Here is a 15,448-nt window from a genome sequence, read left to right on the forward strand (position 1 = left end):
TATTTCCAAAATCCCTTCACCCCTGCAACTTTTCTTGTTTTTTCCCTTGTTCCTTACACTTTACTGTGCTTCCCAGGCCTCGATCTATATATGGATTCACAGAGTTGTTCTTTCTGCACATTCAAGGGCAAGCCATCAACTGCATGAAAACAATCCAGAACAAGCAGGATGCTGAAAAGCTTCCTGCGTAGCTTGGCAAGTGATTTGTAATGCTTTTGTCTAGATATGTACTTCTTCAGGCTGAAGGACTTGTGAAATTTTAATATGTAGTATTGCTGGAGCTAGTAAATCATAGCTGCATCATGGAAAAGATTGGGACCCCAAGACTTTTATAAAAATTGCAGAAAGCTGTCTAAATATTCCCTCCATCTGAATCAAACTGTTAGGCTGCTCCTGTGTTTACTTGTTGACTAATAGAAATCCTTTCCTTCTGAGCTTTTATCTTCTCATTCCTTGTGCATTTGTATTCATCTGAATTGTCTCGTTTTATATTTACATTGTAAACTGCCTGGAGGCAGACAGCAACAGAAGGAGGATGCTCTGCAATGGTAATTACTTGTGTTATCATGGATATTCAGGAAAAGATCACCTGAAACCCAACTGTGCTTATGAAAGATGGGCTGGGGTGCTTCATAGAATGATGATATTTCTGGATTATGTCTGCTGTATTGGATGGCACCAGGTAAAGGCAATTTACGGTTTTATTGACCCCCATTCCATGGGTGAGACTGATAACATACTAAGACATTGACTCTACATATAAAAGAAATTGATTTCTGGTACACCATGAAACAGTGAAAAGCTTTGCATAAGCTTGGAACTGACTTCTGGCCAAATGGGAATGAAAAGACTCACAAAATTACACCATGAAAACAGACAGTAGGCCTTTCTTACTGCTCCTGTACTGAAGAAATAAGTAAGGGTTGGAAAACATTTCAAGGCAAGAAAGTTTCAAAACATATCAGTCAGCACTGCTATCCTGCCAGATCTAGCTGAATTTTAGCTTCATAAGCTCAATTTTGTAATTTGAGCACAAGACTTCTACGTTAAAAACATCCACCAAGATAATCCAGGTGCCAGTGTATGAAACTACAAAGGGTCTATAGAAGAAACAGTATAGAAATTTAGATGGATCTATTTGAATCTTGATGAGTAATATGCCAAACCTCTGCTTATGGTACAACAATGCGAGATAATATTGTTTAAAGAGAAGTCTTGCACCTTTATTTTATTGGACTGGTGCCTGAATCCACAGCCACCTAAAGAACTGCATCTGGTGAGACTAATAAAGTGAAACATGAGATTCCATGGCCAGGGAATTCAGCCTTTCAACTCCTTCCCTTACAAAACTATGATTGCCTTGGCACCTTGATATTGACAGAAATTCTGTGCTTTTTGGTTCTTACATGTAACCACTGTAACCTAGCAAAACAAAATGCACCAGTACCACTCTTTTTAAATGTCACTCAATGCAGACTCAGGAGGAACACAAACTCATAGCAAGAGATCACAATGGAGTTACTCAATAGATTTGTTTCATTTTCCATATGAACCTCAGTATTTTTTTTCCTGCTCAATGCCATACAATTTTGCCGAGAACACTTGTACATACGTGGAGGAAAGAAATAAATCTAGCTATGAGATATATTCTGTAGAGTGCATTACAGTAAGTGCTTGTGGATGTGATTTAATGTTTTACAGTGAAATTATGCTTCTGTTAGCAGAAAGTCATCAGCATACTTTTACAGCAGTTTTACTATCTGTCTTTTGATTTTGCTATTAAATCTTAGATGGACTAACTGGGAGCATTATTTGGAAACATTACGTAATAGAGGACAGTCAGTTATGGTATACTAATGATTGCACTGTTCCAAACTCACAGCTGGGCATAAGAACCGGTAGCACAGATCGCCTCTATGCCAGCTACATGAACTCTATAGCCAGGACAAGACCTGCCAGCTCCGTGATTTTTGTATGCCCCAGGCTTTTTGTCTCATGCTTCTCTGGGCGTCACTTGAACACCTGCAACTGGTGCACTAAGCTGTTCTCTCGTTCCAGGTCTCTGTCAGACACAGCAGCTGAACCTGCTGCGTGTATAACCCTGAATACCAGGTAATAATACCAAGAGGAAAGTGAAAAGTCCACCTGGTACTTTATATACTAACTGTATTTATTTTAGATAAATATGTACCTGTGCACACACAGAGGCATGTGCATTAAAAAATGGGCTATTTGCACTTCCTCTGAAAAGCTTTCAGAGATATTAATCTTTTGTATTCTAGCACAGCATAGTTCACAGGCTGTATAATACCCTGCAAAAATCCCTTTCATTATCTGTAAACTACCTCATAATGTTCTATTCATAATTTCCTTTGACATTAAAAATGTTAATATTCTCAGTATCTCCTTTCCTTGCTTATGTTCCTCAAGATGATCTGGCATCCCACAGAAGCCAGATGGTGGCTTGAACTTCACAGCTGAGCTGTCTAGCTGCTGCTACAAAAAGGGATGGTTTTCCTCCCTCCTATCCCTTCCTTTGCACTGACTCTTGTCTAACCCTGCAGTTAACTCTGGGAATGAGCCTATTAATTAGAGACAGCTTAAACTAAGTGAGAACCAATGTCTGAACAAGGAAGCAAGACCACTGTGAGAATACCTCGGGGGCTGGTGGCTCCCTAAGGAACACGGAGTTACCCGCAGTGATGCAGCCAGAAGGGCTGGGGACTCACCAGCCTGGGCTTGTCCCACAGCACGTGGCTGTGGCAAGAATCCAGAAACCAGATCATGGTGGTGAAAGAAGTCTAAGATGAAACCAGCATGTCAGACTGGAGCCCAGGACCAGTTATGGTAACTAGGGAGGCCCACAGGGACAAGACAAATCTCAAATCAAGCCAGAAAGCAAGGCCAGGACAACACAGACCTACAGCATAGCTCAGGTAAGAACTGAGGGCCCAAGGCTGAGCTTGAATGGGCTTCCTGTGGCCTTGGGCAGGGAGTGTGGGGTGGAGGCCTCAGGTGAAGCTGATTAGGGCCATTAAGGCCCATTAGTGCATGCTGAGCCCTGACAATTACTCCTTTTGATGGGCTACCAAATTGTCTTCAGCCTGCCATCAGATTACACCTCCAAGCACACATCCTCACATTGCCAAGGCGGTAGCAGCCAGAAAACGACTGAAAATACCTGAAAGCCCCAGTACCTGAACTAGAAAATAGCCTGTGGCTACAGGACACCGCGGGGCAAGAACTGGGCCAGAGCTGGTGGACACAGCTGCCTGTGAAAGGTGGAAAGAGAGAGAAAGAGCGAACCCTTGAACACCAGGGCCCAAACAGTGCATGCCCTCACCCGCTTTGAGATGAAAAATCCTTCAAAAGGAAGATGGGGGCCTATGGCTAAACCCAAGGAGCGATGGATGCTGCCAATGCTGCCAGTGGGTGTGCTGGGGTGGCCAAGCGGGGCCCCAGGTCTATGGGGTGAGATGGCAGCGAGCTGGCGAGCGGCAGAGCGAGCTGGCGTGGCTGGAGGCTGGAACAGCCGCCTGCTTGGCTGCCTGGCAGGTCCGTGCCACCCTGCCACAGGCTGGGGTTTGGTGCTCCTGTGGGTCTGCGGGTGAGGGGCTTCGAGGATTCCCTGTGATAGATGGCTCAGGGGAATTGGGTTTTCAGTAAGGCTGGGCTGCTCGGGGCTGGTGCTGTGGGATATTTGGTGCCTTCCCAGCAGGTGTTTCATTCACCAGCCCAGCTGGCTTGGCAAAGCCAACAAGCACCAGGAGGAGTTTTGCCACCTGCACTTGCCCGTCAGTGACACTTTTTCTGTGGGGAGCTCTTCGTAGAAACATAGAATGTCAGGGATTGGAAGGGATCTCAAAAGATCATTCAGTCCAATCCCGCACTGGAGCAGGAACACCCAGATGAGGTTGCACAGGAAGGTGTCCAAGTGGATTTTGAATGTCTCCAGAGTAGGAGACTCCACAACCCGCCCTGGGCAGCCTGATCCAGTCTCTGTCACCCTCACTGAGAAGAAGTTTCTTCTCATGTTTAAGTGGAACCTCCTGTATTCCAGTTTGTATCCATTGCCCTTTATCTTACTATTGGTTGTCACCGAGAAGAGCCTGGCTCCATCCTCCTGACAATCACCCTTTAAATTACATATTTACAAACATTAATGAGGTCACCCCTCAGTCTCCTCCAAGCTGAAGAGACCCAGCTCCCTCAGCCTCCCTTTGGCCCCTCAGCAGCAGGAAGTCTGATTCCTCCGTCGTTATCAGCACCCTCCTCACACCACACACCACACATCCCCATGTTCGCTCGGGTTTTCGCATTGAAACAGTAGCTCAGCTGACCTCGTTCCCTCGCCGCTCCTGAGGATGCTGGCGGCGGTTGGGCACGAACCCTCCCTCCCGCTCCGCTTCGCACCGCCTCGCAGGGGCGAGGCCGCGAGATCAGACGTCATCGCGGCCTGGGGTTGTCGCGCCCGCCCTCGCCGCCGTGCGCAGGGAGGGGCGGATCAGCCATCTTGGGCTCGCCGGGCCGTGCCTGCGAGCGGGCGGGGGAGGAGGGAGCGCCCGCCTTGCGGAAGTGCCCTCAGTCGGCGCCGCCGAGCCCCGCCGGAGCGCGCCTAGGGCTGCCGCCGTCCCCAGCACCGCCGCTACCCAGGAGCATGGCAGGGCGGCTTCCGGCCTGTGTGGTGGACTGCGGCACGGGGTGAGCGACGGCCGGGGCGGCCGCTGACAGCTCGGTGCCGCCCGGGGCGGGGCCGGGCGGGTTCCGTTGCCGCAGATGGCGGCGGGGGTCGTGCTGCCCGTGGCGGGGCCGGGTTGGGCAGCCGCGCTAGAGCCGGTAGTGGGAGAGCTTGGCCGGGTGGGGGGTGGTGAGTCGGCTGCCTTCCCTTCCCTTCCGGTCTCCTCCGCCGGGCCTGCCGCGGCCGCCCGCTGGGGAGGGTGTCCTGGCGCGGCCCCGCTCCCCGCCCTCAGCAGCTGGATGGCACCGAGGCCGCGCCGGCCGGGCCCCCTGCTTGGCCCCTCACCCCCCGGAGCCCTCGGGCCGCTCGGAGCCGCCGCCTCCGGCTCGTCGGCCGGTGCGTGTCGGGCTGCGGGGGACCCTGTGCGGCCAGGGGAGGCGAGCGGGGAGAACGACGGGGCGGCTGCCGGGTGCGGGCTCCTGAAATGCCCTCGCTCAGAGGAGTCACGGTGCTGCTCGGGAGCCTCTTATGTATTTATTATTATTATTATTTTAATATGTGGATAATGCCATTTATCCTGTGTTACTTCTCCCTATGGAAGAAAAAAACCCCTCCCCCTCCAGCGAGCAAGCGCAGAGGAACTTCCTTAGTTTTGTCAAAGCCTCTTCCTGCTTTCGGGCTTTTATACCTTATAAGGCAGTTTTCAGTGTCAAACCTGAACCAAATCCGTTCTAGAAACTCATCTTTTTATTTAGTAGGTACCAGATGATGAAGACAATGCGGTGCCAGTGATAAGTAGCATAAAAAGTGATTCGGAGGAGGCCCGTGGGATCCAGACTCCCTTTTCCGCGGTGTCTCGGCTCTTGGAAGCTCTGGGTTGGGAAACAAGCCCTTAGAGGTGTCTGTAGGAAGCCGACCTGGAAGGGCTGCGTGGTACCGCTTGCAGGAGTGTGCTCAGGAAGTGAAAACCACTCTATCACTTGCCGTCTGCAGTGTGATTTTTGAAGACGCAGTATTTAATTTTTGGCTTTATGCATCAGGCTTTTACTGGAAAGTAAAGTATTGGTATATTCTCAAGGCTCTTCCTCTTTAGCTAGTACTAATGACATGCTGATTCTTTACCTCGTCTTTTTGTTTCATTTCTCATCCAACTTGCTAAAAATAATCAAAGAAATTTCATATACTGTAGTATATGTACAAATATTTGCAATATTCTGAAAGGGCATGTTCTTTTGAAATCCAGGTACTTGTTTTTTGAAGGCACATGCTCATATTGTATTGAAATCTATTTGATGCATAACATTAATAAATTGGTCTTTAAGAAGAGCAGGCATGTATGTATCTCATGTCTGTCTGTTTAACAGTTGTATGAAGAAGCCATACTTGTAGTTAGAACAAGAACTAAAACCTTGCGTTTTGTGGGATTGAGGAAGGTTAGCACAGCAGGAATGAGAGTGTAACTGAATGTAATGGAAGTACACATGTGTTTAACATGATGTATATATGCACTGTTTATCTTTTAGAACAGAATATCTGTAATATACCCTGCCACATGCCACTAGAGGCTTTTTCCTGTCTCACATGTTTCTACATTGCAGGTAGTCCCATTAAAGTGAGTAATTATGTCTTTATAGGTTTGCAAAATAAAGGTTGTGATCAATGCAGTAGGAGAAATTTGCTTAGAGATTTCGGTGATACCAACCAGGAACAACATGCTAGCATATAGCTGCAGAAATTGCTTAGTCTTTTTAAAGTGGGAGGCATACCAAGGGATCTGGGTGTTAAAATAAGTGTGCCTGGGTAAGACCCGTGTGTAAGTGCTCCATTAATCAACTTCAGCGCACAGGGCGTGCTCTGTAACCTTCTTGTATATGATGTTTACCAAGTCTCGCTCCTATTTTATTTGTATATATCCATTCAGTCTTCAAAGATCTTTCTAAGGTACTGCTTTACTATGCACTTGTAGTTTTGTTGTTTGTTTTTTTTAACATGGTACTGCTTATTCTCCCGTTAAAGATTTTTCTTTCTGATGCACTTTGTAGTCTGAGGTGGTACTTCCATTAAGTTCTGCTTCTGGAAACTGTGGGCAGATTTTTAGCGTTGAAAACATTACAGAGCGTTGGAGTTGTTGGAATTCATTGATTTCAGTAGTCAAAGATTTGAAGTGGTGAATTTACAGAGGAAAAATGTAATACTTAGGATAAATAAGGAGCAGGTGGGTAGTAGTGTAGTGGGATGTGATAGCATAATCATGCTCATAGCTTTTTTTAATCAGTGCAGCCCTCCCACCCCATCTCTGTTAGTGTGTATAAGCCAGAGCATGACACATAAGTTGTCTGCCTTGAGCATTCTGTGGATCAGTTGAGGTCTCACCAAGCATACTGTCTTGTCTACCAAATAAAACAAAAAAGATGAAGATAGCCCCTGAAAACAGGAAAAGAGGTCTCAAAAATACAACTGAAGCAGAAAGGTTGAAACAAATGGCCTTATTTAGAACAGGCAAGGCTTTAAAAGTGCACGATTTTTCCAATAAGTAGGTTTGGTATTTTTTTAGATGGAGAGGAGGATAATTAATTTACAGTCCAAGGAGAATTTACCTTAGCAGCAAAAGAGCAGATTTAGGAGAGGTTTTAAGGGTGTCTTCCTACGTGGCTTGTGCATGTAGCTGCAGGTTCAGTTTGTTCATCTGAGTAATTTCTGTATATGTGTATGTGTGTGTGTGTGTTCATTTTTGCCAGCTAATATTGATGGGAAGGAGATGGATGAGAAAGGTGGCAGAGTTGTGATTTTCACCATCAGCCTGCACAAATTAAACAGATTTTAAGAACCCCTTTCAAAGCATAAAGAGACCAAAGCACAGAAGAGGTTGGGGAGATTATATGAACCTTGTTTGAGGCTTTAACAGGTTAGTCAAACTTTTTAGGACTCATCCAAGTACATGTCATAAACCTAGAGCTGCCATGTGGGTGAAGTCAGTGACACGGTAGTCAGATTATGGGTGCAGCAAAAGTTGTTCCAGTGTTACGTTTGTTATTTTCAAGTTTTTATTCTTGGTTTAAGTAAACCTGATATCTAGAAAATAAGGTACTGGATACCTACTAAGAGTGCGTAGAGACTGTGAATGGGACTTACGTCAGACTAGTGTATCTAAGGATTGCATACAAAAATAGTAATAAAAAAGATTACATTTAAAAATTAAAAAAAAAGTAATGTGATATTATTTCCAGAAAATATATGGACAATACACCAAAAAAAGAAAAAAGCTCTTTCTAATATTTTAATGTCAGTAGGCTGCAGTCTTTTGCTCTGTACCTTTTGGGTGATTGAATAGTTCTTGCTGCCTGTTCTATAGGCAAACAGCACGACCTGCAAGTCGTGATTAAAGCTCTTCCTACGCCACTTCAGAATTTAGCTTGATTAGATTGACAAGTAGATTTTAGCTGTGTCTTTCTGTGTGAATGCATTTTTTTTTCCCTTAATATAAACTTGTATAACACTGAATTAGCTCACTTGGGATGGCAGATAATTGGAAGTGTTCAAATTAATGACTCTTCAGCTGAGCTGAAGTAAGTGGCTGTGTAACCTACTGCAGTTCCAAAATGAGAGCTTAATTTTAGCAGTGGAAGTGATTTAAAGAAAAGTATTTTCTGTACCTAGACTCACTTTTCTATAGGCTGGTGTGCAGTTTTTCCTGTGGCTGTCAGGCAGATCAATTACCAATCAATACTTGAGTGTCATAGGTGACCAGCTTCTCTGATCTCCTCCGGATTCTTTTTGGTGGTAGGGTCAGTATGTTGGTTTGCCTTGAATAAATTGGTTATGTGATTGCGTGAAAAGAATTTCTGTTGTCTCACATCTTGCTTTGTTATATCTCTCTCATATGCCAAGCTGGGGCCCTTTTTCACTTCCATTTCACAGGTTACAAAAATTGGTGTGTTTAGGTTTTTATCTTCTTTTTTCCTGAATACTAGGGGAGAAGGAAAGGTTTCGGAGCTGGCTGGCTCTTGGTGGTAGGAGCATGAGAGTCCCTTGAAGCCTCACAACCATCTGGGTTCCCTCTGAGCTGAGAACCTGAAACACTGAGGCTGCTCAGGATTTCCAGCCTTGCTTGACGTGAACTTGCAAACTGTTCTTTGAAATGAATTGTGTCTCTGAGAGTTTCTTGGCTGTTCAGTTGCTATAACCATTTTTGGTGTGAGGGAAGGATAAACTTGGGCATGCGAAATCTCAGAGAAACTGAAATCCTGGCCGGTGCTTGAGTGGTGTGGGCAGTGGAGCGAGATTCACATTGGGGAGGTTCTCTACAAATCCTGTCTCTTTTGTTAATCTTAATGCAACACCTGTATGGCTTTCTGCTTTTAAGAGGAGTGAAGTATTTATGGGTTGAGTGTCCTTTGTTGTGAGAAGTTATGACAGGATTGTGTCATTCTGTTTCTCTTCTGGGTTTTGACCTGGTAATACAAATGAGTACAAGATCCGTGAAAACTAATAATGTTTGATAGACAGCAGAGATAAGTGAGGTGAGAAATCCAGTGCTATAAAAACAAGGTAAGGGGAAGTATTATAACAGCCTGTATTTTGTTTGCTCTGCAGTTGTTTTTAGTTTCTAATACTGGACCTTGAAATGATTCTTCTTTCCCAGCGTTCCAGACATGCGTTATTTCTGCAGATTCTCAGATCATAACTTCTCTTCAGTATAAATATTTCAGCACTGTGATGTTCTTGCAGTTAATATTTCAATCTTGTCATGACCTTTCATGGGTTCCAGTCTTCAAGAAAATGTGCTCTTTTGGGATGAGTTTTCTCTATGTTGTGTCATCCCAGAAGTAATTTTTCAGTGTGGAAAGCATGAACAAAATAATTCCTTAATGGAATATGGAAAAAAATACTCTTCCAGGATTTTGAGAGTATCTTTTTCTTGCCAGTAGCTGAAGTGGTTAGGGAGGGTTGGGGAAATGCTGCATCCTTAACGTGGAAAAACGAGTTGTGCTAGATTGAGAGATGTGGTTTAATATATATATATATATATATAATAATTGCAAATAGGTTCTGAAGACCCATGATGACCTGTTGTGTCTCTTAAATGATTCTAATACATCACAGTCCATGTTGTAACACTAAATGAGCCACTTTCCGTGTCCTGCTGGTGTGTGCAGGGAAGGTTGTGCAGCCCCTGAGCCCAGAGCGTGGCTCTGGCTGGGGGAGGTTGGAGGGAGGTGGGACAGGGCAGGTTCCCTGCTTGTTTCATGCTCCTTGTTTATTCACCACCATGAATGTTCTGCCCAGAAAATAAGTTGATTGCATGAGTTTAATGTGTAGTTGCTCATCTAAATTAATCGAAAATACAGCTTCTAGGAGTTCAAAACAACTGTACCAGTTCCTGAGTAGTAATCTGGCCTCTGTGTTGTTTTGTAGTAAAAGATACTTTGCAGTTGGTCTTCTAGGTCATGCAATTTAAAAGTTTCAACATTGTGTTTCGACATTTAGTTTCATCATTGCTTGCTTTCTTTGGGAAATACAAAAAGACTTTGACAATTTCAAATAACTTTTTATTTCCACTTGTAATTTTGGTCAAACAGTCCTCATCTAAAGCCTTTAAGGGAAAAATGTTAAATTTGAAGGTAAAATAATTGAAATAATATTTTAGTTTGTCCCCAATAAAATTCTTGAGTTCTTTCCTCCTCTGCTTAAGAAAAAGAATCTATATTGCTTTAGTTTTTAATTTTTGTTCTGTTTTAGTCACTGAACTAAAATATATTTAGGTGTACCAATCAGAAATCGTCCTTGGGTAGAGGCTTAAAAGTACCAATTTGATTGCAAACTTTTTCTTGTCCATAGCAGGATTATTTTAACCATCAAAATGAAGCATCTGTCCTTTTCAAGTGCTGGTGCTGAAATATTGCTTGCTTTCTTTTGAATCAATTGTCACAGAGGGTTATATCCAAAATTGGAAAAGTAATTATTTTGTCCACTGACTTAATGTAGGATATAACGTAATTCATTTTTATTTCTTTTTGTTCTGATCATGAGTTTGCATTTTTTAGACTAGACATGGAAAAGCTCTAGATAAATTTAGATTTTTTTTTTTCCCTGGGGTTTCCTTTTTCTATTTTTCTCTTGTGGTCATCGCAAGTGTTTGCAGCTGTGCACAGGATGTGTTTTGGCGTGCTCAGTCTGCAGAGTAAGATGCAGACAGGAGGTTATCTGTTGACGATACTTCATTTTGATTGTACCCTGCTATCAATGAATGAATCGAAATTTTGATTCTTTAGTTGATGCAGCATCTTTTACTTATCTATTTTTTCAGTATTAGCATTTTATTTGTCATGGCTTGCCTTAGATTTATCATGCTGTTTGTCGTCTGCAAGAGCTTTCACAGTATGACTGCTTGTGTATTTGCAGTCAGACTTGAGAATCTCTGCGATATGATTAAACGAGACCTGCTTTGTATATTAAACAAAATTCAGTGGGATGTTTTTGTCCACAGCTTAGCGGGGCGTTTTTTTCTGCAAGACAACTGTTTCTAATTGGAAGCTGTTTTTTACTAGGAGCATGGTGTAAGACAATAAATATTTGATCTGGTGTTTCAACGCAAGCCTGTTCTTGATGGAAAACATTTGGTTACCTGCTGAAGAGGTGACCAGAGTACTGGGCAGGCTGGAGTGTGCTGGGACAGTCCCCTGCAGTGCTGCTGTGGCTGCTCCTCTCCTGGCCCTGCTCTGCTTATTTGGTTTCATCTCACCCGCTGCTTACGTTGATGTGATGGACTGATAGTGGAGGAGTAGTCAGTTCAAAGCTGGAGCTCTCAGGTGCTGAAATTGTGCAAATAGCAAGCACAAACACTCAATTTGTTTTTGTTTTTAATGTGGAGTAACATTACAGTTTTAGCCACTGTATTGTGTTTGTTTGGAAAAACTTCCAAATTGAGGCAGGTTTATATCAGCTGTGGCTCTTTCTGCATCCTATGACTTGTGTTTTGCCTCTTTGATTTCTTCAAGTGCAGGATTTTTACTTGGAAATGATGTAGTTGTAGATTGAGTTGATCTCTGCTTGTCTTATCTGTTGAAAAGTATGTATAGTTAATCTATTCTCCTGGGCTTTTTTCTTCGTGACAGTTATCTGTACAATGTTCAGCTTATTTTGGGCACATGATGTAAAAGGTTGCCAAATTAATCCCTCCCTCGTAATAAGTAATTTATACTATTAAGTAATTAGTCATGGGGATGTCCAAACTTCTGGGACATTCTTTCTTCATTATTTGGAAAGATTACGTGGAGTAGTCAGGCTGTGGAAAATGCTCAGAAAACTTGCATAAAAATTAAATATAAACTTGTTTAAAGATCTGGCAGTAGAGGTTAGTATTGTGGGGGTGTGGTGTAACACAGAGGCACAGTGAAGACACTTGCTAAAATGAATTAGTCTAGAAGTCTCGAAGGAAGCAGTGAGTGAAAAGAGAGCATTCTGCTTTCGCCAACATGAACTACTTTCATTCTACAAAGATAATATCCAAAAGCATTTACTCTTCTTACTTTGAGGAAAATGTAGTCAAAGGAAGCTAACTTTATTTATATTTGTAAAATCCATTTCAAATATTGAATACTGTTAAGTACACAGAAAATAAGTTGACTAGGATGATAAATATAGATGGCAATATTGTCAAAATGACTGAATAGGATTTTGTGAGTCTTAAACACTGAAGTATGGACTGGTTTTCAAGCACACTTTTCATGGCTCAATCATAAGCTAGAGTATTTTGGTAATAAATGCTTCCTGTTTACTTTCAGGAGAAGAGCATTTTTCCAGAGTTTAGCTGTCAGTGCTGCTGTTTATTTTTATTTTGGTGCAAGTAAACATGGAGCAAATTTGAAAGTAGATTCCTTCTACTCCATACAAAATGTTAGTGAAATCAAAAGCTGCACAATGTGGTAGATTCCTCTCCAGGCTGGTGTAAAAACTCATTACAACGTAAGTGAATTTACTCTGCATGCTGTGCAGCACACGCTGCTATTGCCTCTGTGTTCCTCTTAGTAATACCTGGATGGGTCTGGTCTGCTCTTTGTGGCCATGACTTTGCGGCTTTTCACTATATATTTTTGCTACATTTTACAAGCATTATGGTCCTGTCTGTATTCTGAGTTGTAGCTGCTGATAAAAAGCAGCACTGGATAAATATTCTAGATAAAAATAAAGATACTTTGAAAGGTAAGTTAGCCTTTCTAGAAGTGTGTGTGTGTTTTTTCCTCTTTAGAAAATAAGTGTTTGTTAGATGCATTTCTCTGAAGCTGTTTTTGAGCTCACTTTTTAAATTGCATCTCACTTCAGTTTGCTTATAGTTTGTTTTACTGTGACAGTTGCCATATGTAGCGAAGAAGTATTTGTTGTAAAGGTGAAAATAGTTTCAGATACACAGTAATGTAGTTAATTCCAAGGCCAGGATTGCAGCTTCTCACATTTGTAACATCTCTGGTGTCTAGGGGTCCCGTATGTCTTTAAAATGTCACATTTTACCATCCCCTGTGTCTCATCTACAGCTTAACAAGATTTTTCGTCTGAGAGCACTTCTAATCTTGTGTGGTTTTGCCATTTATAGAGCTAATTCTTTGGCTTTCACTATTGATTACTTAAAACATTTTCAATCACCAAGTGTTTTAAAACTTGACAGAAGCAATTTCGATTTAAAATGCTAACTAGTGATGTGTAAAAGGTGATATATATTTTAGCTAAAGATAGAAAAATATGAAAGCCATGACTCATTTCAAATATTTTGCTATCTTGTGTTTTATCAAGGACATTTGAAAAGAGATAGTAAACTAATTTATTAATACAAGTCCCATTTTCCTAATATAATCAGTTCCTTCAGGGACTTCTCATCTGCTGCTACTTAACCAGTTTGCACCTGATGCCAGAGCTGGAAACTTTTTTAAAGAGGCAGAATGGCTTTCCTCTTTTGTCATTGTTTTCTCATTACTTCTCTTTATGGAGACTGGAAAAGTAAATACTCCCAAGGCTTTTCAGTCCCATCTGGTGTACAAGGAGGACGATAGATGAAAAGCAACAAAAAACCCCATAAAATCTTGTTCAGGCTTTTTAGTCACATGAGGCCCTATGTGTGAAGAGTAGGGACTCGTCCACGAGAAGTTTTCCACTTTTTTTTAAGAGCAGTTTTAGTATCAAAAGACATCAGACAAGAAAAGCGCTGTACAAATCTTCAATTCTGTCTAGGTAGAATTGATGCACTTAAAACAGGAAAGGATATTAAGCCCTTTTTGGTGAAACCTTTGATGGACAGACCATCTGTAAGGAGCTGGCGACTGAAGAGCAGGATAGAATCTCTTTTTCCATCCGGTTGAAAAACATGGAGTTTTTGCCATTTGATTTATTTCATGCCCTTTTGATTATATTATATTATATTATATTATATTATATTATATTATATTATATTATATTATATTATATTATATTATATTATATTATATTATATTATATTATATTATATTATATTATATTATATTATATTATATTATATTATATTATATTATATTATATTATATTAATTATTCTGTGTGTGTGTCCTCCTTAGAATCTCCACACTTTCTGGGCTTTTCTAGAGTGCCTTCTACAACCTGCTCAATTAGTTAAAATTTTCCTGGAGTTAAGATAACTCTGCCAGCAATGAATTTTACTATTGTGTGCACACCTGCAACGAAGAATTTACACCTTAAGTTTCATCTGCACTATCTTGTGTGCCTTTAGACAGTGGCCTGCTGTGAAACTGAAATTGTAAAATGAACTTTCTTGGTTTTGTATTTTTTATCTTGAGCCATTCGTAGTAATGCTATTTACCTAATAGTAATTTAAAGATATAATGCTCGAAACCTCATAAATTGAAATATTAAAGAAAAATATCGTGCAATCATTTAAACTGTGTCTCTGTAAACTTTGCTGTGCAGCACAGTGTCAAGCTATGATAGAGGAGATCTTTGTAAACAAAGGTTATTTTAGCAAGCAGATTCCTATACAAATCTTATAATGGTGTTCAAGTAGTACATGTGGAAAGTTTTTGTTGCTGTGGTGTCTTGAGAGAAGTGACATTGTGAGATTGGATTTAAATGGTGAGATGGTTTGCAGACCATGCTAATGAAGGCAATTCCTGTGCAAAGGCAACAGACTTGGTAAGATTCTTCACTCTTCTTTGTTTTACATGATCAAAGCTTGTGTCTGTTTTTGGAGTTTCTCTTTGCTCTTGGTTGATCCAAAGAAATGGCCCCATGCAGCCTTTTAATCTGTTAAATTATTTGGATTAAACCCACGAAGGAGCTTCAGAAAGCTGTGCATTTGGCTGCTCAGCGTGGGGTTTGGAGACATGAGCATCTAAGTGGGGATTCTCTGAGCAGGACAACAGAAAAAGCAGGGTATATTTAAATTTCCAGGTGGTAGGCATATGATTTCAAACTCTAGGTTAATAGTTTAATCAAATAATGATTTCCAGGCCTGAAACTCTGGGGTTGTGGTATCACTATTGCATTCACGAGTTAGCAGGGATTGTTTCTTTTAAACCACTTGTCTCTTACCGTTTCTTTTAAGCAGCCAGTGTTCCCTTGTGTGCAGCTGTTAATGTGCGGTGATGATTTTTGACTCTCATTGGCGTAATATCATTTCAAAAGCTCAAGATTTCTTCCAGAAAGCAATACATAGCGTGTCTGTACGGTATCTGTATCCATGCCTGTACGGTCGCGGAATAAAAATATTTAAACAGTCTTTGGAGTAGGG

General features: G+C 41.7%; 1 protein-coding gene across 1 annotated transcript in view; it reads left to right on the forward strand.

Annotated features, from left to right (window-relative positions):
* The first annotated feature begins 4,515 nt into the window (after positions 1–4,515).
* Positions 4,516–15,448, forward strand: part of ACTR3 (actin related protein 3) — a 30,742-nt gene continuing 19,809 nt past the window's right edge. The window contains exon 1 of the mRNA XM_065840940.2: positions 4,516–4,701. Within this exon, the coding sequence (XP_065697012.1) occupies positions 4,658–4,701 (44 nt within the window). The 5' untranslated portion in view covers positions 4,516–4,657. The remainder of the gene's footprint in view (positions 4,702–15,448) is intronic.

This window comes from Patagioenas fasciata, chromosome 7, assembly GCF_037038585.1.
Source record: "Patagioenas fasciata isolate bPatFas1 chromosome 7, bPatFas1.hap1, whole genome shotgun sequence".
NCBI classification, from domain to species: domain Eukaryota; kingdom Metazoa; phylum Chordata; class Aves; order Columbiformes; family Columbidae; genus Patagioenas; species Patagioenas fasciata.